The sequence below is a fragment of the Balaenoptera acutorostrata genome, chromosome 20 (assembly GCF_949987535.1).
Source record: "Balaenoptera acutorostrata chromosome 20, mBalAcu1.1, whole genome shotgun sequence".
In the NCBI taxonomy this organism is placed as follows: Eukaryota; Metazoa; Chordata; class Mammalia; order Artiodactyla; family Balaenopteridae; genus Balaenoptera; species Balaenoptera acutorostrata.
In genome coordinates, this window is record NC_080083.1 from 13,575,850 (window position 1) to 13,597,387 (window position 21,538).

At 54.2% G+C, this 21,538-nt stretch overlaps 1 protein-coding gene across 5 annotated transcripts in view; it reads left to right on the forward strand.

The window, feature by feature from the left end:
- SMG6 (SMG6 nonsense mediated mRNA decay factor) overlaps positions 1–21,538 on the forward strand; it is a 242,674-nt gene that overhangs the window by 219,106 nt on the left and 2,030 nt on the right. For 4 of the 5 annotated variants that reach the window (XM_057535375.1, XM_057535379.1, XM_057535378.1 and 1 more), the window contains exons 14-18: positions 1,277–1,453; positions 5,190–5,336; positions 14,681–14,834; positions 17,902–18,113; positions 18,425–18,506. In XM_057535375.1, coding sequence (XP_057391358.1) covers positions 1,277–1,453; positions 5,190–5,336; positions 14,681–14,834; positions 17,902–18,113; positions 18,425–18,506 — 772 coding nt within the window. The remainder of the gene's footprint in view (positions 1–1,276; positions 1,454–5,189; positions 5,337–14,680; positions 14,835–17,901; positions 18,114–18,424; positions 18,507–21,538) is intronic. The other variant, XR_009006232.1, reaches the window with a different exon arrangement.

The following is a 21,538-nucleotide window of genomic DNA, read 5'->3' on the forward strand; positions in this document are numbered from 1 at the left end:
CTTGTCCTTAGCACCTCTTGCCAGGGAAGTATGAGATGTAGTCTCTGCCACCAGTGGAGTTATTATCCAGGCGCGGGCGATAACAAATGCACCTGTGAAACAAAGAGCAAGCAATCAAAGACAGTCTCCAAGTTAGTTACTTTACTGTGTGATACAGCCAGGGAAGTCCCTGTCATGTGACAGGATGGGAAGCATGGGGTTTGGGGGTCGAGGGGCAGGGGCTAGAGTCGGTGATGATGGAGGGGCTGCCACCCTGTGACATATCTGGCCACTGCAGTGTTTCCCTATGGGAACGGCCTTCACCACTTGTGAGCTCCAGATCAAATGGGCCCCTCTTCTCCCTTGGTGAGCGCCCTCCCAGAAGGGAGGAGAGGACCCCAGAGGCCAGGGATGAAGAGTAGGGCATGAGAAGGTGCAAAGCAGGTGGGTTTGCAGGTCTTGCAGGAGAAGGACCCCAGACAGGGTGACTATGGAAACTTTCTCTGAGCCACTTACAAATTTGATGATTGCTCAAGATACTGAATTTCATTTTAGCTAAATCAGCCCCAGCTTCTCTGACAGCACTGGCTTATGTGCTGACGTGGCCACATGGGAGCAGGATGGCCTGAACCCCTGGAGGAGCAGAGCTTGGTGAAACACTCCCCACACACACGCCCACCTGCTTTGCCTGTCTCCCTTCTCCTGACAACAATTTCCTGCCGGACCCCAGTCTCTTCAGCGTAAGAAGCTCTTAGGTGGGGCAGGAACCTGTCAGGGGAAACCCAAAATGACCTGAGTGAAATGAAGCAGCCAAGAAAGCCCTCATCATTCATTTCACACTCAGGCTGAAAGTTCTCCTCTTGGGAGTCTGGCGAGAGGGGAGCTGGGAGAAGAATGGAGAGCCGGCAGTGAGGGTACCAGCGAGCTATGTTCTGTGACAGCCAATATTTTACATGCCACCCTTCCTTCTATCAGCTAGATACCAAACTTGGAAGACTTTTAATTTATTCTTTTTTCATATCAGGACTTGAGCAAAAGAAAGGCGAAACCCCAGAGGACACCTGTCATTGGTCCGGGGGTTGTCTGCTCCCCGAGAGGTGACCTAAGGGGAGATGGTGCTGTCTTCCTTCAGAGGGTCTCGGCCCTCCTCCTCACCTCACACGCACGCACTCCCACTCACTCTCTCCGCCTTCCCTGCCCAGTGGACACATTTCTCGTGTGCCCTTCAGCCAACAAACAAAGTCTCTCATCTTCCCTTTCAGAAAATGCTGTTTTTCTTCTCCCTCTCGCCCTGTAGGTTATTGCAGCCGACTGCAAAAGGGTCACAGTGCTGAAGTATTTTCTGGAAGCCCTTTGTGGACAAGAAGAGCCTCTGCTGGCATTCAAGGGTGGAAAATATGTGTCAGTGGCACCCGTCCCAGACACCATGGGAAAGGAAATGGGAAGCCAAGAGGGAAAACAACTGGAAGATGAGGTACAATGCGGGAAGAGCCCGCTGTGGCCGAAGGAAGGCTCCCCCATCCCCCCAGCGCTGCTCTGCCCGGGCTTCAGCCTCTACCCCTGGTTATTTATAACCACTCAGAGCGGTGGCGATGTTGACGTGACCAGCCAGCTTCTCAAGAGTGCACTCTGCTGGTGCCCCTTCCTGCCAGTCCCACCCCGGTGCCCCCATCTCGCTCTGCTACGAGTTCCAGATGCTTCTTTTTAATGTTGCAGTGGAGGAGAAGGGAGGGAAAGAAAGAGTTTAATAATGTGCAGCTCTGGAGGCTTAGGAAAGGGAGTTGGGGGGGGTGGGATGTTAGGGTTCAGGCCGAGGATCAAGTTTATGGATGTGTGGAGCTCAGTGCAGCACAGGCCTGAACTGCAGCCTCCAGCACACGTACAGGAAGAGCTGACATTGCTGGCCCCGTGTGGAAAAATCACCCCCTCCCTGGCCTACCCTCCCTCCGTTGCTCCCTCCCACCCTCCCTCCTGCACATCCTGATGTGATTAAGGAATTCTCCTCTTGTTTGTTTGCCCTTGGTTGTTCCTGTAGCCCTTGCTTCACTCCAGACTGTGTGTGTGTGTGTGTGTGTGTGTGCGCGCGCACGCGTGCGCTCGTGCCAGCCTGAGTGCCCACCCCTGCCAAACCCCGCTGACATTTGCCTTGCCGTACATGTATGTATCTTTCTGGGGGTGATTGTTACCGTGGTTCTGTGCACAGTGGGTTTGTGTGTCCGTGTAAGTTGAACACTGCTGCCAGCTTCCCTGCTGTCTGTGGGTTCTGAGTAAATGTGAGTGTGGACGGTGTCGGTGCCTGCGTGCGTTTACTGTGCTTACTGTTGCTGCCAGCTGCCCTGCTATGTGTCTGGGTGTGGGTGTCTGGGTGTGTATGCACACATAGCTCACTTTGCCTGATGGTTGACTCTTTCCTTCTTTTTGCCCCATTATAGACAGAGGGGACTTAGGTGGGAAAGAACATGGGACTCAAGGAAGGGACGCAAGCGACTGTAGCCAGAGGCCAGGTCACCCGTAGGCCAACACAGTCATTTGGCCTGCAGCAGTCTCAAGCGCCTGGTGGAGCAGGGTGGGGTGTGGGGATGAAATCAGCAGCAGGCCAGGGAAGCCAGATGTCAGCTGGAAGCTGTCGTTGGTGATCTGAAGCAGTGATAGAGTGGCCACCTTTGGTTCAGAGTCTTCAGAGCAGCAAAATCTTGGACGGGCTTCATTAGAATAGCTGGAGAACCCCACCCCACCCCTGATGACACAGGATAGAGGTGGTTCCAGGGATAAAGCTGAGCCCATGATTCCAGACTCTCCAGATGAAACCTGGGCAGGGAGTAACGGAAAAGAATGAGCTGTCAGTATGGGAGGAGACAGTGAGGTTGCTAAAGCCATCGAGGTGTCCAGGCTTCAGGCAGGACAGCGCAGTGCCACCCAAGCCCTGGGCACCGTGTAGGGAAGCGTGGGTGGGGTAGCGCCCTGGTCAGCTCTCTCACCCGCGCTTTAAGGCTGGGGCGGGCGGTAGAAGGTGAGCAAGGTGGCTCTCCAGGGTTGCTGCAAGAGATGTCCCCTGGCCCGAGGAGCCTGCAGGACCAAATCCAGGGAAGCAGGCGATGCCCAGAGGGAGGGGCTCCTCCACTCTCACAAGGAACAGACCAGCTCTCGGTCCCAGATCTTGGCTGCGCCACACTCTCTCTCCCTCCTTCTTAGGCTTATTGACCAGACAAAGGTTGTGACCCATGCCATGCTGCCCACTTCTTCCTTTTCCCACGAGCCTCCTGGGTTCCGTTATGTTAGTGGCCCCTGGGAAACCCTACTTACCCTGGTCTGTGTAATTTCACAACCCTGCACTTCCTCGTTTGCTATGAGAGCTGAGCCAACCTCAGACAAGCCTCGCTGACCCTCTTTTGACCTCAGTCAGGCTCAGTCCAAGCCCCATGATAACCCTGTGTATCCCTGGTCAGAGCAGGCAGGGGCAGTGTCCCCCACAGACCAGCCAGGGACCCTACTCCACTTACTCTGGTCCAGGTTAACCCCACGAACAGGAAGTAAATGTGCAGAGAGAGTCTTCCTCCTTCCCACGGCCTGGGCCTCTCTGGAAGTGGGCCCTGTGACACTAGAGCCCACGCGTTGTCAGATGAGTGGTGACTGCGGACAGCATCCCAGACCCCTGAGACCTCTTAGGATAGTGGCAGTTCTGGCGCCATCCCGAGATCTCATCTCTCCTAACTGTAAGACTGAGTCCCTTAAGCTGATTGGGAGAGGAAAGGGGAGCTGTTTCTTCAGACATCATTCTTCATGAGCAGAACAGAATCCATTTCCTTAAGGATGCTGCCAGAACACCTGTCTTCCCACCCCTAGATTCTACTCCTAAAACAAAGCATCACCTACCCAGTCACGCACTCTTGCTAACCACTTTCCGCAAAGAGAGTCCTTCAGAATATCATTGAGATGGACGGTTAGAGGAGAGAGAGTCTGTATGGAACAGGATCCCTGTGAGTCTGTGGGAGACCTGGCAAAGGGCTGGGTCTGAGCTTACCATCTAGATCCAGGACCGCACCTATGCTGCTTGGTATTATTGGTAGGAGCACAGACTTTGGAATCAGACTCACTAAGGTTTGAATCCCTGCTCTGCCACTTACTAGCTTTGTGACCTTGAGCAAATTGTTTAACTCTCTAGACCTCAGTTTGTTCATTTATAAAATAAGGATGATGATAGCATCTATGTACAGACTATTGTATTAAATGAGTTAATGCATGAAAAATGCTTGGCCTGGTACCTGGCCTCATAATAAGCACTCAGTGAATGGTAGCTGTTATTGTCATAATCATTGTCATTATTATCATCCAGTTAACATTCAGACCCAGGAATCTTCTCCTACTAAGTCACCCCCTATTACCCGTGCTAACCCTGTCCCTCAAGGGAAACTCTCTTGGGCAGCTGCATGTTCTCTACTGACCAAGGCCAAAAGTGAGAGAGTGAGAGATGGAGCCTGGGACCACCCGGGGAGTAGTGGCTTCTAAGAGCTGAGGCTGCAAGCCGGGAGGTGCCATCCCTGGGGAAGGCTCCACCAGCCGGGCAGGAGACTCCTCAAGCTAGCCCACCATCTCCCAGTCTGTGCAGGCCCCCAGAGGGCAGCTGAGCAAGGTCATGGCATGTGAGTTCCTATCATGGGGCCCCCAGCCCCCGCACCGCCAGGCTGTGGTCTTAAAAAGAAACCAGGGCAAGGTCTGCTGAGCTATAGCATCTGCTCCCTGACGCCGTCTGGGGCAGAGGAGCTTCCATGCCTAGCTCCCAGCTGTTGGCCAGAATGATTCCTATCCGATCGTTAGCATGAATGAGACTTAAATTGGGTGGTTTAACTTTCTCTGTTGTTTTCCCCTTTGGTGAATTTCAAAATGAAAATGGGCCCAAAGTTTGACATTTTGAGTGTGTGCAAAGAAGGAAGGGCTATGAGTACAGGCATGGAAGTAGATAGGGTGTGGATCTGTGAGTCTGTAAGAGGAGGGCCCTGGAGCACAAAGGGGAGCAGTTACCGGGGGAGAAGCATGACAATTTCCCTCGACCTGCCTCTGCCTGAGCTGGGGGAAGCACACACCTTGGGGCCCTGTGCATGGAATGGTCCAGATAGGCCTGGATTGGGATGCAGGAGGGACGGAAGGGTGGGTCCGGTCTGTGCTGTGGGCTCACAGTCTCCTCTCTCCCTTGGCCTGCACCACCGCCAAAGGAAGAGGACGTGGTGATTGAAGACTTTGAGGAAGATTCGGAGGCTGAAGGCAGCGGGGGTGAGGATGACATCAGGGAGCTTCGGGCCAAGAAGCTGGCTCTGGCCAGGAAGATAGCGGAGCAGCAACGTCGCCAAGAGAAGATCCAGGTAGGGCCTGCCTGGGGAGGGTGGTTCCCGTGTGGCTGGTGGTCTGTACAGGGCATGAAGGAGATGGGAGTAGGGATGAGCAGGACCCTCTCACTCAGGAAGTCTTGCAGTGTCCAGACTGGTTCCACCACCTGTTTTCCTCCTCTGCCACTAAATTCTGGTTTGGTGCCTGGAGTCTCCCTCCTCCTGGGCTGTAAGCAGGGCCAGGTTCTTCTCAGAATCTGCTGAAAACTTCTCCCCCATTGATGATCTATGAACACACACCACACATACCCAACCTTTCACACAATTTCAGGGGTTTCAAAGTTCCCCTGAACGTTGTCCAGACACTCTGGGAAAAGCTGTGGATTCTCTGTTGAGAACACCTATTCTCAGGGGGAGACGGTGTCATGGCCACAGTCTGCTTGTCTGGATTCCCACCGTAATGGCCGAGCCCCTCTGGACAGGGCACTGTAAACCCTAGGGAGAAACTACTCGATCGCCACGTAAGGATTCCTGCACCATCAGCCCTCTCGTGGACCCATACCTTCACTTCCAACAAGCTTTTCTTTATGGCTCTCCCAGGTCTGACTCCTGCGCTGTAGGCTCACTTCTTCTCATCTAGGGCGCAGGGCAGACGAGGAATAGCCAGCCATGCTCCCTGTTTTAAGACTAACTGCATACGTGGGGAAGCGTCAGTTGTCTTTAGGAATGTCTGTTTTCAGCGCTCTCTTCAGCCACCTCTGGCCTTTGGCATGGAGCGTAGTGCATGTGGTCAGGCCGACCTGATCAGGCTGGGCTCCGCCACTTACTAGCCTTGTGACTTTGGGCACATTGTTTAACTTCTCCCAACCTGTTTCCTCATCTGCAGAGTGAAACTGGTGACAGCACCTACCACCTGGAATAGCTGTGAGGCCCACAGGAGCCAGTGCACGTAAAGCACCCAGCATAGTGCGTGGCACGCCGTGATCTGGTAGCAGTCTGACCACTCATCAGACAGAGCCCTGCCCTGGGAAGGGGAATGGATACCAGTTGGGACCCATGGTCCTTTAGACGTATTCATATGAGTCTACCAGTTGGAATTAAGCCTCTGCCAGCACCACTGCCGTTGTGGTGTGGCTGCCTTCTCCACCCTTGCGCAGTCTGTGTGAACCTCTGTCGTGGCCCTCGAAGCTTCGTCTGCAAGCTGTCTTTCTTCCTGTCCGGTAGCTCTTTTCTTCCTCACCATCGGTCTTCCCAAAAGTTCTGTCCATACTACCACCTCCATTTCTTGACTCTCAGCCCAGCAGTTATAGAGGCGATTGCATCAGAGGTCACCAAGTACCTTTGTCGGGTCTTCATCACACTTGACTTCCCTGTAGCTTTGGACCCCAAAGCCGCCTCCCTCCAGCCTCACTTCAGCACACGAGGACCTTCGTCTCCTCTCTGTCTGGTGACCACACCACCCTCCTGGGCTTCCTCACCACCATTCGTTACTTGGTCTCCTCCTCCGTTTCTCTTACTTCTTAGTCTCAGCACATGGAGTTGGCCCTCAGCAAGTATTTTCATTCCGTGAGTTCATAGATGGTAGCAACGAGAGCATCATCTTAAGTTCCTCACTGGCTTTTAACCCCTCCTGCCTGATTTCTCATCAGATCCTATCTGTTCACTCGTTTATTCCCCCCCTTCTCCATCCCCATTGCCACTACAGCCGTTCTAGTCCAGGTACTGACTGGATCGTAGCCAGCAAGCCTGCATTGCACAAGTCCGGGGGGTCCTCTTTCCCTTGTAGTCTGTGAATGCAGCTCCTGGAGTTGTGTGGTACACGGTCTGCATGCCAGGCTCCCTGCCTGCAACGCACCTTATGTGGTTTCATCGTTCTCTTCCCAAAAGAGCCACTCCCCTGCTCAGGAATCATCAGTGCCTTTGCTTGGCTAATAAAGTCGAATTCCTTACTGTGGCATCTAGGGCTTTCTCGTCTGTTCCCAGTCTATTTTCCCAACCTCTCCTCCCGTCCCCCATGAGCCCTCACCAGCTATATGACATTGGGCAAATCATTTAACTTCCCCGAGCCTGTTTCCTCATCTGTCAGATGAAAGTGGTAACAGCAACTCCCTCAGAAAGACAGTGCACACAAAGTGCCTGTCCAGACACTCCAGCCCTCCTGCCTGCACAACACTAACCCTCCTTTCTACCCCCTGTCCCCAGACAGCTCTGCCCTTTCCCACTCTCACGTCTTTGTTCCTGCTCTTCACTCAAGCCCGAGTACCCTTTTTCTGCTCCACATTTCCTGTTACCTGTTGAAATTCTATTCTTCCTTCAATCCCCAGATGAAACCCCATCTCCCCAGTGAAGCCTTCCCAGATCCCCCCCAGGAGGAATTCATCTCTCTGCTCAGTGTTCCTGTGGCACTGATTTATACCTCATTTGTGAAACGTATATCACGTCTCAAATTACACTTATTTCTGGACTTGTTCCCCCCGCCGTACTGTGAACTCCTTGGAATCAGGGACGTGTCTTCCGCTCAGTGTAGGAAATGGTGGTGAGCACCTACCAGGCCGGTGGTGAGGGGACACAGGAGCGAAGCAAGGAAGTCCTGTCCCAGAGTGTCCACTGGCGTGGAGAAGTCAGGGATTCGAAGTGTGAGCGAGCCTTGTGACCAAAGGGAAATGCAAGATGCTGTGGGAGCATGCACCAAGGGGACATGGCCCTGTCTCAGGCAGTGTGTTCAGCCCAGCCTCTCCAGTGACAGGCGGTACCTGACGGAGGCCTTGTATGAGACTTGGCTTCCGGTGCCCGCAGCTGCTCCTGCCCCGGAAGCCGGTTCTCCCTGTCAGCTCCCTTGGAGCAGGCTGCTCAGGCCAGGCATCGATGGCCTGCTGCGGGCCGTCCAGGCTGGGGTTGCTGTGGCCCCTTTAAGAACAGGCCCCACGTGCACCGCTGCTGGCGGCCCTGCCTCCTGTCAGCCTTCTTCCTCCAGCCTCACAGCCACAGGAGGATTTCTCAGCAGAGAAGAAATTCCCCCCTTCCCTTCTCCCCACCCCCTGTTTAATGCCCGGGGCCCTTCACTTCCATAATTCTTCATTTTCCAGCCTTGAACGTAAGCCAGACACATCTGTCTGGCCATATGCGTGAACCCTGGAGTCTGTGCCGAGGTGGCTGTAAAACAGGGCCGGTGAAGGCCCTTCTGGGAGAGCACACACATGTGTGTGCCCTCGGGCCATTGGCTCCCTGCCCAGAACCACGGGGCTGCAGTGCTCCAAACCCATGTTAACCTCTTCTTCTTTTTCCTCTTTTTGTTTAATTTAAGGGGGGAAAATCCCAAGGAAAAGGTATAAATTGTCCTGGGAGTGGGGGAGAGGCTCCTAGCTGGAGAGGCCATTATTGTTGGCAGGTACCTGGGTCACACTAATACAATAAGGAAGAGAGGAGCATCGGGTGAATTAAGATTGGAGAGATGGGCTGTAAATTACTCTGCTCCGAACTCCATCAGTCTCCAGGGGTGTTAACCGAGAGGTGTAAGGCAAGTCCCCAGCTCCCAGCGCCTTTTACAGATGCAGCAAAACAGGAACCACACATGTTTGGGGAAGGGGATGTGAAGGTGGGGTTGAAAAAAATCCTCCTGGCCCCCATGCTGGCTGTAAAGTCCAAATGAGATCTGGGGCCGTAGCCACACCCCCACTTCCCCGCTCCCACCGAGACCCCCGGGCCTAAGCTCATCTGTGGGATGGGGGAGGTGAGGCCTGGCCTCCCTCCGCAGCCTGTCCCTCCTTGCTTCCGGCATTGCACAGAGGCTGGTGAGGGGGGCCGACTGGAGGTCAGAAAAGGGGTGTGGGCAGCTCTCAGGACCTGTGCAGCTGGAGCCTCGGCGCCCCGGCAGGCCTCGGACACTGGGGGCCAAGTCCGCCCACCCAGGGCTTCGAGGCCGCACTCTCCGGCTCAGCCCAGGCTTTGCCTGTCGCCCGAGACAGCTCTTCATCTTGTGCTGGTTGAGCCCACCTTGCTGCTTTCCTCCCGAGTTCTTTCCATTCCCGTTGCCATTCTTGAGAGGCGTCCAGAGACCAGAGCAGGGTACAGGGTTTGCCTGGGACACTGGTCAGGAGTGTTTCTTTCCTAACCAGGCCCTCAGGGCAAAGCAGTCACTGACCGTCCTCCTCCGGGCTTGAGGCGTGGCCTCTTGGCACCTCACCCTGGCCCTGGCCCTGTGAGTCCCCACCTCCTCTCTGCCTCCACGAGGCTTTGCTGTGATTTGTGCTGCTGTCGGGCGGGGTCAGGTTTCCTGAGCAGTTGCAAACATCCCACCTGAAACATAACAGGCTCTTCCTCTGGCCACAGCTATTGTTTCCCTCGGCATTATGGCCACAGTCTTGCTCTGTAGCCAGCAATGACATGTGTTCTGAAAATAGCTTCACTCCCCTATCCCCTTCCCGCCCACCCACCCTCCTGAAGATGCAGTCACTCCTTTGTGGTAGCCCCAGGAGTTTCACTCTAAATATAGCTGCAGCCCATTCACATTGCCACCCAGCTGGGGGGGGGGCCGCTGTGGAACAATGGGGCATGCACAGAGCCCCCCACACCTGTATGGAATCTAGCGGAAGGCAGACACTCAGCCCTGGCTCCTAGCTGTCGGAGACAGGGCGGGAGCCAGCACACTACCAGGCCAGGGGCACGTTCACGCCAGGGCAGGAAAGCACATCAGCCTGTGGGGCCAGGCGGCCGCCCTCCCCACTCCAGCGCATTCCAGAGCTTGCTCCAGCCATTCTCACCTCCCTGGTTCCAGCAGCATCCACAGGGTCCTGTCCTCCTGCAGAAATGGTCAGGCTTTTGGCTGGAATACCCTTAGGCTGCTGCTTGTAGCAAGCTCAGGGGTGTTATGCTTAGCCCTGCCATTCCCTGTCTATCTAGAAAGGGCAGTAAGAAGTAGCAAGCAAATCATCATAATTATAACCTTGAAAAAGATAGCAAGTATGTGTTAAGTTTTGTGGTATTGACTTTGGATATCCAGAGAAGGGATCCTAAGCAGAAACTTTCCCATGAGCAACCCACCCCAAATGAAGATGCTTACAGAAACCAGTGACTCTGCCTGCTTTCTATAGCAAATGCAGAATCTGCGCCCTTTGGTTTTTGCAGCTCAAGAAGGAATGCCTGGGACTTCCCCGGTGGTCCAGTGGTCCATGCTTCCACTGCAGGGGGCACGGGTTTGATCCCTGCTCAGGGAACTAGGATCCCGCATGCCGCGCAGTGCGGCCAAAAAAAAAAAAAAAAGGAATGCCTGTCTGCACTGCTGGTGGTTATCTCACCAGCTATTCCTATTAATATTTCATTTCCATTTTTCCATTTTTTGTTTTTTAAAAATACCTCTACAAAAAAAAAAAAATACCTCTACATAGTTAAAGAAAAAAGGAAAAAAAAACCCAAAACACCAAGAGTACCACGAGTTTCATAATAGAAATCAGCAGTGCACTGCCTCACCCGTCCCCAGCTCCAGCTCTGCTCCCTAGTGGTCTCCCCAGATATTTACCCCCCACGGATATATAAAAGATGAAAAATGGAGTTGGGCAGAAAGAAAGGAAACTGAAATTTGTTAAGTTACTAATACGTGTATCAGGCATTTAGCTAGATACTTTCACATACAAGATGAGGGTGGAAATTCGCTATGTTACCAGACTTCTCATTTCTGGTGAAGACATTGCTCTGGCCAGAGAGGCCCAGGGATAAATGATTCCATCACCCTGTAGAGGGAGGGAAGCAGCTACACTTCCTTTGTAGCCCTACGCAGAAGGAAGACCTAAGAAGGCCTTCTCTTGAACTGGCTCTGCTTTGTGATCTGAGTTCTTCAAGTTCCACAACTCCCGTGTGAGCTAACTGCATTACCTTTATTTGTAATTCTCAGTGTCTCAATTTCCAAAAGGGTCAGGCATCCCCAAATCATTCCCACCATCTAGAAGAAGGAACTTAACCTGTGAAAGAGCCCTTCCTGGGGACCCAAGCCTGTTAGCTTCCTCGTCAGATGTTACTGTGGACTGTCTCTTTCCCAGTTCCCCACCACCTTGCTCAAGGATGCCTCCGTCCTTCAGAGAAAGTTGGTTACTTAGCGCCTTCCAGAAGCAGAATTAAGTTCTTTTCTTCTTCACACTTTCTGACTTTATGGTCCTTATTGCCACTGGTCTGATTCAACATGTCCTTGCTTTCCTAGGATTCCCAGCTCTCTGTCCAAGGACCACTGTGGCCCAGCCTTAGCTGCAGTGAGAAGGGTTCCTATGGAACTCTCCTTCCGGGTCAGCACACTTGACTCTAGGCCAGGGCCAGTCCGTCTGAATCACAGCATTCCAGTTGCACCCCCCTCACCCCCACCAGAGGCTTCTGCAGCTTTTTGCTCATACAAACAAAAATAAATCTCACTACCGGCCTCTGAACTCCACAGCAGCATGCTTCCCCCTTCTCCCCAAGCATCCCATGGCTGTGAGTGGGGACTTGGCGCTCTCCCCACCGACATCACTTTTTCACTCCCTGCGCATCCTGTGTCCTTCTCTCACCGTGCAACCCAGAGATCAGAATGGGACGTGACGGCCGGCACAGGCGCCGTGCACAGCTGCCAGGAATCTGACGGGTAAAATCTGGAAAAGTTGGGAGGGCAAATGCTAAACACACACAAACACACACACACACACACACACACAGCGCCACTCAGAGAGGGCCGGAAACACCGACACCCACAGACGAGGGGCTGCGGATTCCCAATCCTTCCTTGTCTGCCATTCTTTTAAGGGGACTGGGCCAGTCTCCTGACCCAGGTATGACCCCCCCAGAGTCCCACTGGTACCCCAAGAGAAGGGGGAGCAGCTTCAGTGAATCTCCCGAGACTCCAGGAGGGCATGTGGGGAACAGGAAGCAGTTGTGCAGTGACTCACTGGGCAGAGCCAGGTTAAGGGAAGTTGTCTGCGGGTGTCCCTGGGACCGGATGGTGGCAGCACAGCTCTGACCACCCTCATCAGCTTGATCCCGCCCACCCCTGGGGAACCAACAAGGCTGCCACCTCCCAAAGAGGCTGTGGCCTCCGTTCACCTTTCTGGCCCTGAGCCAGAGCTCGGAGAACTCAGACGGCTAGCGCTTCCCTGGACCTTGCACCTAGATCTTTCTTCCATCCTGTCATCAAAACACCCAGGCGGGCTCAGCCCCCTGCCTCCCTCGGCCATCTGGCCTAAAGGCCCTCCTGCCCATGGCCAGCATTTCAGGAAGGGTGGTCTGAGGTCTTAGGAGCTCATTGTTCCCACAGGGTAAAAGGGGCAGCCAGTGCCACTTCCTTAGAGTCAGCCTTAGGGCCAGAGGATCATTTATGGAGGCAGGAAAACTAAGATGTGAAAGGGGTCTGAGCGGAACGGTGGCAGAGGTGCTGTGCTCAGGCCCAGCCGGCGTCAGGGTTCGTCCTGCCCCTTCTCACTGAGAAAGACAGAGGTTTAGGGGCCTATAATGCCAAGAGAAGTGTTCCAGGCGGTGGAAAGGCTGGATAGAGAACGCCGAGCCCTGGGAAAATAAGCAGCAGGAGGGCTGATGCGCCCTCTGTGCGGAGAGACGGGAGAGCTCACTAAGCCTGCGTGGGGACCGTGTCCCGTTCTCACAAAATGCCCGCGCCGTCACACGCGTTCTATGTCGATTATATCTCAATAAAAAATAGGGGTTTTTTAATGCCCAAGCTGAGTTCGGTAGAATGTGTGTCACCCTCTAGTTGGCAGCCCCATGGGGAGGGCCAGTGACCCACATCCCCTGGGAAGGTGGCCTGCAGGGGAGGTGCTTTCCCTTCATGAGGTGAGAGCAGTACGAAGACTTCAGCGGGCGAGCCCTTCAGCTGCGTTTCTCATGCCTGCCAGCGTCCTGTGCCTTCCACCAGCTGTGGTGGCAGTGGCAGCAGTGACTTACTCATAGGGAGAGGTCCCCAGCAGGTCACAGAGGAGCCACCCCCAGCATTCAGAGGCATGCCCTTTCAGTTTTACTGTCATTGCCAGTGAAACCTGATCACCTTTCTCACTGACTGTTAGTGGCCAGGGCCCAGCCTGTGGGCCCCACCTCAGTTGGCACGCACATCTCCTCCCCTGCTCTGTGCTTGTGTCTCTGTCCCTGCAAGTTGATGTGTGGCAGGAGGCCATGGGAGGGCAGGACAGGGCTGGGACCTGCTCGCCAGGCCCCTCCCGGGTTTGTTTCAGTGCCCTCTGGCTCTGCACACAGGGAGCACACTGTCTGGGCAGATGCCCGCAAATCAGTTTGCTTCTTGGCCATGGTCCCCAGAAGAGGAAGCAGCACAATAGTGACCATGTTCTATAGTGACAGGTGTACCCAGAGCCAGTCTCAAAGGGCTGCTGCCACACAAGGCCCTGGAAGACTTGAGAAGATTGGGCTTTTACCGATGAGCATGGAACTTCCCTGAAAGATGTGAACATCTGTAAGACTAACAGGCGCTAGGCCGTGTGCCTTCCGAGGTGTGGTGCCCAGACCACTGGTGCTACATGAGGGGTTTTTTCAATGATGCGTAGCAGACATTCTGACTCTTTATTGCAGAAATGCAGCTTGCGCTGGTAAATATATTCCTAGGCTCTCAGACTCCTGATACCACAGATGTTATTTGCTGAGCCACAAAAACGAGTTGACGTAAAGTCAATTTAAAGAAAAACATCAAGTAAACAAGAGTATAGGTTGTACAGAATCGTGGCAGAGGAGTGCAGGTAGAACACAGAAGACTACTGTTGAGGGATCACCGTGCTGGTGGGGGAAGATGGTGACGATTCTCACCAGTCTGGATGGTGCTCTTTGCACATCTGTGAGTTGGGTCCTAAACCATCCCACCGTGTGGGCTCCTGCCGACGCGGGACACTTCGGCGTTAATTATTAGTTGTCAGCATCACTCTTTTTGTATAGACTTTGAGTTTATTCTTTTTCTTTCCTTTTTTTAAGTACACAGTGAAGTAAATTGAAATAAATTCTGTTTGGGATATACATATACGTAAAAGTGTCTGGGTTGAGAAGTACCCCCTGTATATGCTGCCTAGATAACGAATGTGAAACCACTTTCATATCCAAGGAACCTAACTCTCTCTTGCTGATTTTTAGCCCAAGGTCTTACTTTCAGAGACCCATTATTTTTAATAACCGTCAAGGTCCCTTCTCAGTCCTATGCGGGGGTTTTAGTCACGCCTGTTTCCCCAAGCCATTTGGTCTACACTGATTTTTGTTGCAGTGCTTTGCCCAGCCCTCGGGCCTGTCCCGACAGGGACTGGCTATTTCTCTGGAGGGGGAAGGGGCAGGATGCTGACACACCGTGGAGTCAGGGCCCTGACTCGCCCACCCCTTGCCTACTCACTCACTGGCTCACTCACCGTTCTGTGTCCCTGTAGGCTGTCCTGGAGGACCAGAGTCATATGAGGCAGATGGAGCTCGAGATCAGACCCTTGTTCCTCGTACCAGACACCAACGGCTTCATTGACCACCTGGCCAGTCTGGCACAGCTGCTGGAGAGCAGGAAGTACATCCTGGTGGTGCCCCTCATCGGTGAGTCAGGCCAGAGCAGCCCTGCATGTGCGCAGTAACCCCCTCTACACACATGCCCCACAGCCTGGGGGCCAGGCAGGCAGAACCCTGCTGTGTGTGTAAGACAGGATTTGCAGGGAAGTAGGGAATGTGTGGGGCAAGGAAAATTGTTTAATAATCAAAGCAGTTCAAATTATTATGGCTGATCCATGGCTTAAACTGCTTGAGCAAATGGACTCCTGTGTCCCAGCAACCAGAGGCTGCATGAGCCCAGCCCTTGTTTTTATCCTTATAAAGCTTGCAGTAAAACAGCAAAGCTGGTTCCCGTTATTGGTAAACACTCAGCCCTGGCAGATAGCGGCAGTGCTGCTGGGTGGTCTGGCAGGGAGGCTGGGAGGGTTTTGAAGTGCTTAGATGCCTTTGGTCTGATTGTCTTGTAGCTTTTCATGATCGTTCTGTTGGTTCGAGGTAACATTCTTCTGGCCAATGTCACCCTAAGGCCAGGCTGATGGAAACCCTCCAGAGCAAGCCCTTGGCTCACGCGTGTGGATTCCTGCCACTTGGGCTCTTACCACTGTCTGGTCATTGGTGCTGCACCCTGGTCACAGGGTCAGCATCTCAGGACCCAGCTAGCTTGCTTCCACCCTCAGGCCAAAGGAGCCCAGCTGGGCTATCTCCAGAGGGCTGTCTGAGGCACCTCTGGTTCTGGGAGCCCTGTGGTAGGTCAGCTTCAGGATGGGCTTTGTGCTCTGGGCTCCGGGCTGCTGTCTGATATAACTGATATAGCTAATATCACTGATAGCTATCCTGTGGAGGGAAAGGGTCTGGGAGATGGTTGGCAAGCCCAGGCTTTTTAATGTCCCCTTCTCACCAGCCACTTGGAGCAAGTTTAGGAGCCCTGTCCTCTGGAAAATCTGCCAGACTGGCAGTCTGCCTGCCAAGCCACCTCTGACATTCATGCCAAGATGTTCTGCTGGGCCTTCCCTCCCAGTCCCTAGTGTCTTAGTGCCAGATGAGAGTGGAAACAAAGGGCAGGAAACATCCGCCCCTGCAGAGGCTATAGAACCCTGGGGGGTTGTGGGAAACACGTTAGCACCACCTGAGAATGTTGGCACTGAAGCAGCCCTCGTCCCGCCTCCACCCTCCCTGTCTTCCTTCCCCCTCCCCATGTGGCCTGGCCAGAGCCTCTTCAACCCAGGCCCTTAGACCCAAGGGAAGGTTTTCTGTTCTTCAAAAGTAGAGCAGCTTGTCTGCCCAAGGTAGAGCCAGACTATCGAGTTGTTGCAGCTTCCCCTCTACCCTCACCAGGTCCCGGGGTGGGGCAACTTTCAGGATAGCATGTCCCTGTGCTCTCCTACCCAGGAGATTTTCAGGGATAAGAAAGTGAATTGGTCACTTTTTGCTAGACGGTCAGGAAATGGTGTAACTGAGAGGTTGCTGACGTCTCAGGAGCCCCCTGAGTCTTGGTAGGAGCCTCAGACACCATCCCAGGCTGGCAGAGCCCTCGGTCACCAGCACCGATTGTGCCCCTACTGTGTGCTCAGTCTTCTTGTTCCCGAGGGAGCCAGTGAAAGGCAGAGCTGCAGCCCTTGGCCTTGAAGAGCTTATGGTTCAGTGGGGGAAGCCAGATTCAGTGGGGAGGGAGCAAATACATGAGAAAACTCAGAGGAGAAGGTAGATAGAGAATAAATAAATGGTCAACCCCCAGGGGCCCTGGGAAATGCCAACTCTGTCACGGCATCCAGGCCAGCCTTTCTGAAGCGTCCTCAGCTGGGCAGGGCTTTGGCTCTCAGGGGCTGTAGAGGGGGCTCCTGTTCAACGAGGCGCCTCAGGGGAGTCCTGCCCTGTGCGCCCTGTGCACCCTGTGCGCAGAGCACGAAGGGTTAAGCCGGCGGCCTTCTCTGCTTGTTTCTTGTGCTCTTTAACCTGCTCCGTGCTCCTTAGGTCTGACCCCAGCTTCGAGAAGCCCCGCCTGGTGCAGAAGCACAAACAAGCTTCCCCTTTGAAGCCTGTTTAGTTTGGAAGCAGGAAAGCAGATTTTGGGATAGAATACCAGTTTTTCATGTTTGATGTTCTGTTTGCTGTACCATACACCCATCCACCACTACTCCGCAACCTCAGCCATACATTGTGTGGACACTGCAGCCTTAGGTTGCTGAAGGCATGGCATGTGTGTGTGTGTGTGTGTGTGGACACTGCAGCCTCAGGTTGCTGAAGGCATGGTGTGTGTGTGTGTGTGTGTGTGTGTCTGTGTGTGTGTATTCCCACATGGGCCCTTTCCAGAAAGTGTCTCTGAATACCCAGACGGTGAGTGCCAGGCTCACCATGGAACAGCATGCTCACGCCGACTCCCCGAGCCATGAATCACTGCACTGAGGAGAGGCCTCAGACCCCAAACTCTCCCGGAGCCCCCAAGGAGTGCATATTTCCCACTTGACCTCAGGCTTTTGGCTGGAATTTTGGAAAGAATCTTCACCAGAAAATGAAGCTGTGTCCCAGACACATAGGCAGGCAGACACACACACACACACACACACGTGCACTATCAGAGGAGGTAGATGTGCCAGGGGTTTAGGGGAATAGCAGGGTCCTTGCGAGTGAGGCTGTGATCCCCACTTGCCACCTCGTGACCTCCCTGCGCTCTGGCAGGGGTGGGCATGGAACTGGGCCCCTCTTGGACTGCCGTGGTGGGGGCCCAGGCGGATGAGGGAAAGTGCCTCTTTCCTCTAGCCGCTACATACCCTCGCCTCTCCTGAGGGACCCTCTCGATTTGATTCTATAACTGAGGAATGCGATAGAGGGGCCAGGTTTCTTCCCCTGAATACAGCAGCTCCAGAAACTCCCTGTAAGTTCCTCCCAGGAGGAGGGTGGGGCCCAGGGGAAGAGGCAGAAAGAAGATAGAACACTGTGGAAAGTCTGGGGCATTTCTTGCCCCCCAGGATCCCCTAGTTTCACTGGAAGACTCCTGTGGGGCAGGATGGCTTCTGTGGTCTGGGGAGGGGCTGGCTGGGAAAGCGAGGCCTCGGGCGAAGACAGACGTGATTGCTGATTGCTGAGGCTGATTCCTTGCGGGACTGTGTCTCATCAGTGATCAATGAGCTGGACGGCCTGGCCAAGGGGCAGGAGACAGACCACCGGGCTGGGGGCTATGCCCGTGTGGTGCAGGAAAAGGCCCGGAAGTCCATTGAGTTCCTCGAGCAGCGATTCGAGAGTCGGGACTCTTGCCTACGGGCCCTGACCAGCCGTGGCAATGAACTCGAATCCATCGCCTTCCGCAGTGAGGACATCACTGGCCAGCTGGTGAGACCCAGGGCAGAAAGGGAGCACCTATAGCCAGCCTTCAGAACAGGGTCTCCGGGAGGGAGGGGCTAGAGGAAGGCGAATTGGCCGGAGCAGCCGAGGGGATGGCCACCATCGAGGCCCAGGAGGGGGAGTTCCTTGTCCCCTAGATCACTCTTGGCACAGTTGGACCTGGCCAAGCAGGGCCAGGGCATGTCTGGGAGGGACACTGGGAAGTGACCTTCCCCAGGACCCCAGAGGCAGAGCATACCGGTGCCTCCTCTGCATGGCGCCCCCTCCTGCCCGCTGGCACTTATCCTGTCTTTCTCCAGGGCAACAATGATGACCTGATCCTCTCCTGCTGCCTCCACTACTGCCAAGACAAAGCTAAGGACTTCATGCCCACCAGCAAAGGTACAGCTTTGCCTCTGCCTCGGGACCATCCCTTCCCCTCCCTACAGTGTCCTACCCTCCTCAGCCCTAGGGAAGGGTCCCTCCACTGACTCTGGCCTGGGAAGTTTAAGGAATCAGGGTTCAGGCCTGATACAAGCCTGAGGCCAGCCCAGTTTCCTCCCCTCCTGGAAGTCAGACCTCCCTGTCACAACTCCCCCACCCTCAGGTGGACCCTCGGCCAACTAGGGATGGGCCTAGCCCAGGAAGCTGGGCTCTAGACTGTGAACTTTCCCACTGTGCATGCGTCCATTTCTTTTCTTGGGTCCTCGGTGAGTTCTCTGACAGCAAGAATGTCTTTATGATTCAGTGTAGCTTATTCTGGCCATGGTCTCCTGAGCCCAGCCCTCTGCCGCTCTGAGGACAGTCCCTGGTGGTCCCTGGGGCCCACCTCCCTGTTCTTGGCCATGCTCATCCTCTCAATTCATCCGTGAATGTTTACCCTGTAGGGGGGGCGGGGGTGGTGGTGGAAGTGCTTCCCCACCTAGTAGCGGGCCTTTCCTTCCTGTCTCTCTGGTTGTGTTACATAGCCCTTTGGAGGCAGGTGAGAGCTTGTGGACTAAGCCCTCAGCCCAGTTTTCAAAACCCTTTTGGTGAGCAGAATCCCATCTGGGAACCAGAGGTTCTCTTCCAGATGCTCTTGAGCACCTCACCCTCAACCCAGAGCCATCTCGCCTCTGAGACAGCCCCTCAGCCCCTCAGAGTCAGCGAGGCTCAGGTGTTTTCTGCTCCCGGCTCCCAGGACTCCGACATTTCTTTTTTTGGAAGGAATTCCTAGGATTTCCTATCTCGGTGTCATCAGCAGAGCTGATAATTCTCACCATTTAGTCTGTGTCTGTGTGTATGTAGCCTCTTGTCATTTTCTCTTAGTTGTCACCCAATCTCTTGTCTCTGCTTGCCTTCCTAGCCTTGGCTTCTAGGCTGGCCTGGGGATTGTCTTCTCTCCAGCCCTCCTCCCATCCACTTCAGTGCAGCCCCTCACTGCTGCCCAAGTCTCTGTACCTGAGGCTGGTAATGAGCCCACAGCTGCTGTTCTTCAGAGGGGTCCTGCCACGTGGCTTGCATGTACCGTCCCTTAGGGCCAGATTCGGAGCATTCAAGTGGTAAAAAGGAGCCCTGGCTGAGCCCAAGAGAGGAGGTTGGGCTCTGCTCCCAGGCAGCTTCCTAGAGGGGCACCTTCTGAGGGAGAGGTAGGCAGGCGTGCAGAAGGCCTTGTTGGGAAGTACGGTTCAGATACAGCTGTGGCCCCACCCAGCCTCAGAGCTGTTTCTTTCTCAGCAGAGACACACTTTGGCTTTGGCCCTAGTCTCTCCCCCCCCCGCCCCCCCCCCCGCCCCGCTTCACCCCAAACAGCCTACAGGAACCCATTGCCATCCTGGGGACCGCCCCTATCAGAATTACATCAGCAACGGCTGGTGTAATCAAACCCCATTTGTCAGTGTGAATTCTTAGCAGATTAACTTGTCAGATTCACAGAGAAACCATCACCAAATGTTTATGTGTAAACGATGTTGAATTTTAAAATCATGTGGATTATGGCGGATGGGGCCTGACAAGATGACAGTCTCTGGTTTCTAACAAAGTGAAGTTACCAGTGTCAAAACAGAGGATGTTTATTGTTAAAAATGTCTCAAAGTATCCACAGAAACCCCTGCAGACCCCTGCCAGCAATGCCGGGCCTTGGTTGGCTGACCTAAGGCCTGGGACTCGCCTGGTCTGAGTCCCAGGGCAGGACCAGTGGGGCTGTGGACAGACTTGGGCAGCCCGCTGGGAGCCCCACATGGCACTGCACGTCACCCCGCCCCACCGCACACACCCCGAGGGGCCAGGCCCAAGCAGCCGAGCGGTCTCAGAGCATCTCCTCTCCCCATGGCTGCCTTCCTCTCCCTCTCTGTCCGCCACAGCTGCTCACCTCCCACCACACCCTCCTTCCGCCTCTCCCCTTCTCTCACCGCCATCAACCCCACGAGCCTCTCCCTCCCTCTTCCCCCCAGACTCCTCCCAAGGCTGACAGCCAGTTCTCAGCCTCCCTGCCTGGAGCTGGCAAGCCTGAAACTGCTCAGGTCCCGCATGGTTGTTTGCAGTCCCCCAGCCCCGCCAGCCCTCGCAGTCAGCAAGCCCCGCAGGACATTTCCTGTGCCTCACTGTCTGCCGGACCTCCGTCAGCAAACACCCAGCCTGGGCCTGAGGAGTGGACCTGCCACCCAAGGGGCCTTAGCAGGGGTGGGGATGTCACTTGTGTGAGTGCTTGGCCCCAGTTTAAATTCTCCCCGATACATTATTAAAAGGTTAGGGAATTAGGGGGAAAGAAGTGGGGGAAGATATCCTGCTTAAAAAGTCATCTAAAAAGAACGAAGGCTATCCGTTTGTGCGTCCGTTTGTGCTGATATAGAAAGATCTTTAAAATCTTTAAAATTTGAATGAAGTAGGTACGGTGAGTATGATTGTAATGTTATAGAAAAAAAGCTTATATAACAAGTATATATGCTTGTAAATGTGCATAAAGAAATCTGGAAACATACACAGCTCTACCCTGGGAAACAAGACAGAGAGACATGAGGGAGAGAACAGGGAGAATGATGCGACTTTACCTTTCCTTTTTCTGTACCTAGAGGTTTTTACCGTACACACGGATCACGTTTATTTAATAGAGGGAATCTTTTGGCTCTAACCTCAGGGCCACCTTGGCTGGGCTCTGCCGGGACCCTTGCCCTCCTCTCCTCAGAGCTCCCTGAGCTAACCCCTCTCCTCACTTCCCAGGAGCCCTGGATACGTTTTGTATTCCATCTTGAGTTTTCTACCTCTGAATACCTAAAGCGTGGATCTGCCGGCCTTGGGGGGGGATGGGGGGTGGGTGGAGAAGATGTGCAGAGGAGAGGAATATTTTGAGTCCAGGACTAGTCGTGCCATCAGAAGGAATAGGAGGGCCGATTCTGCTCCCTCAGCTCAGGGTCCTGAGAAGAGGGGTTTGCGGAGGTCGGGCAGCTCTCAGGGCA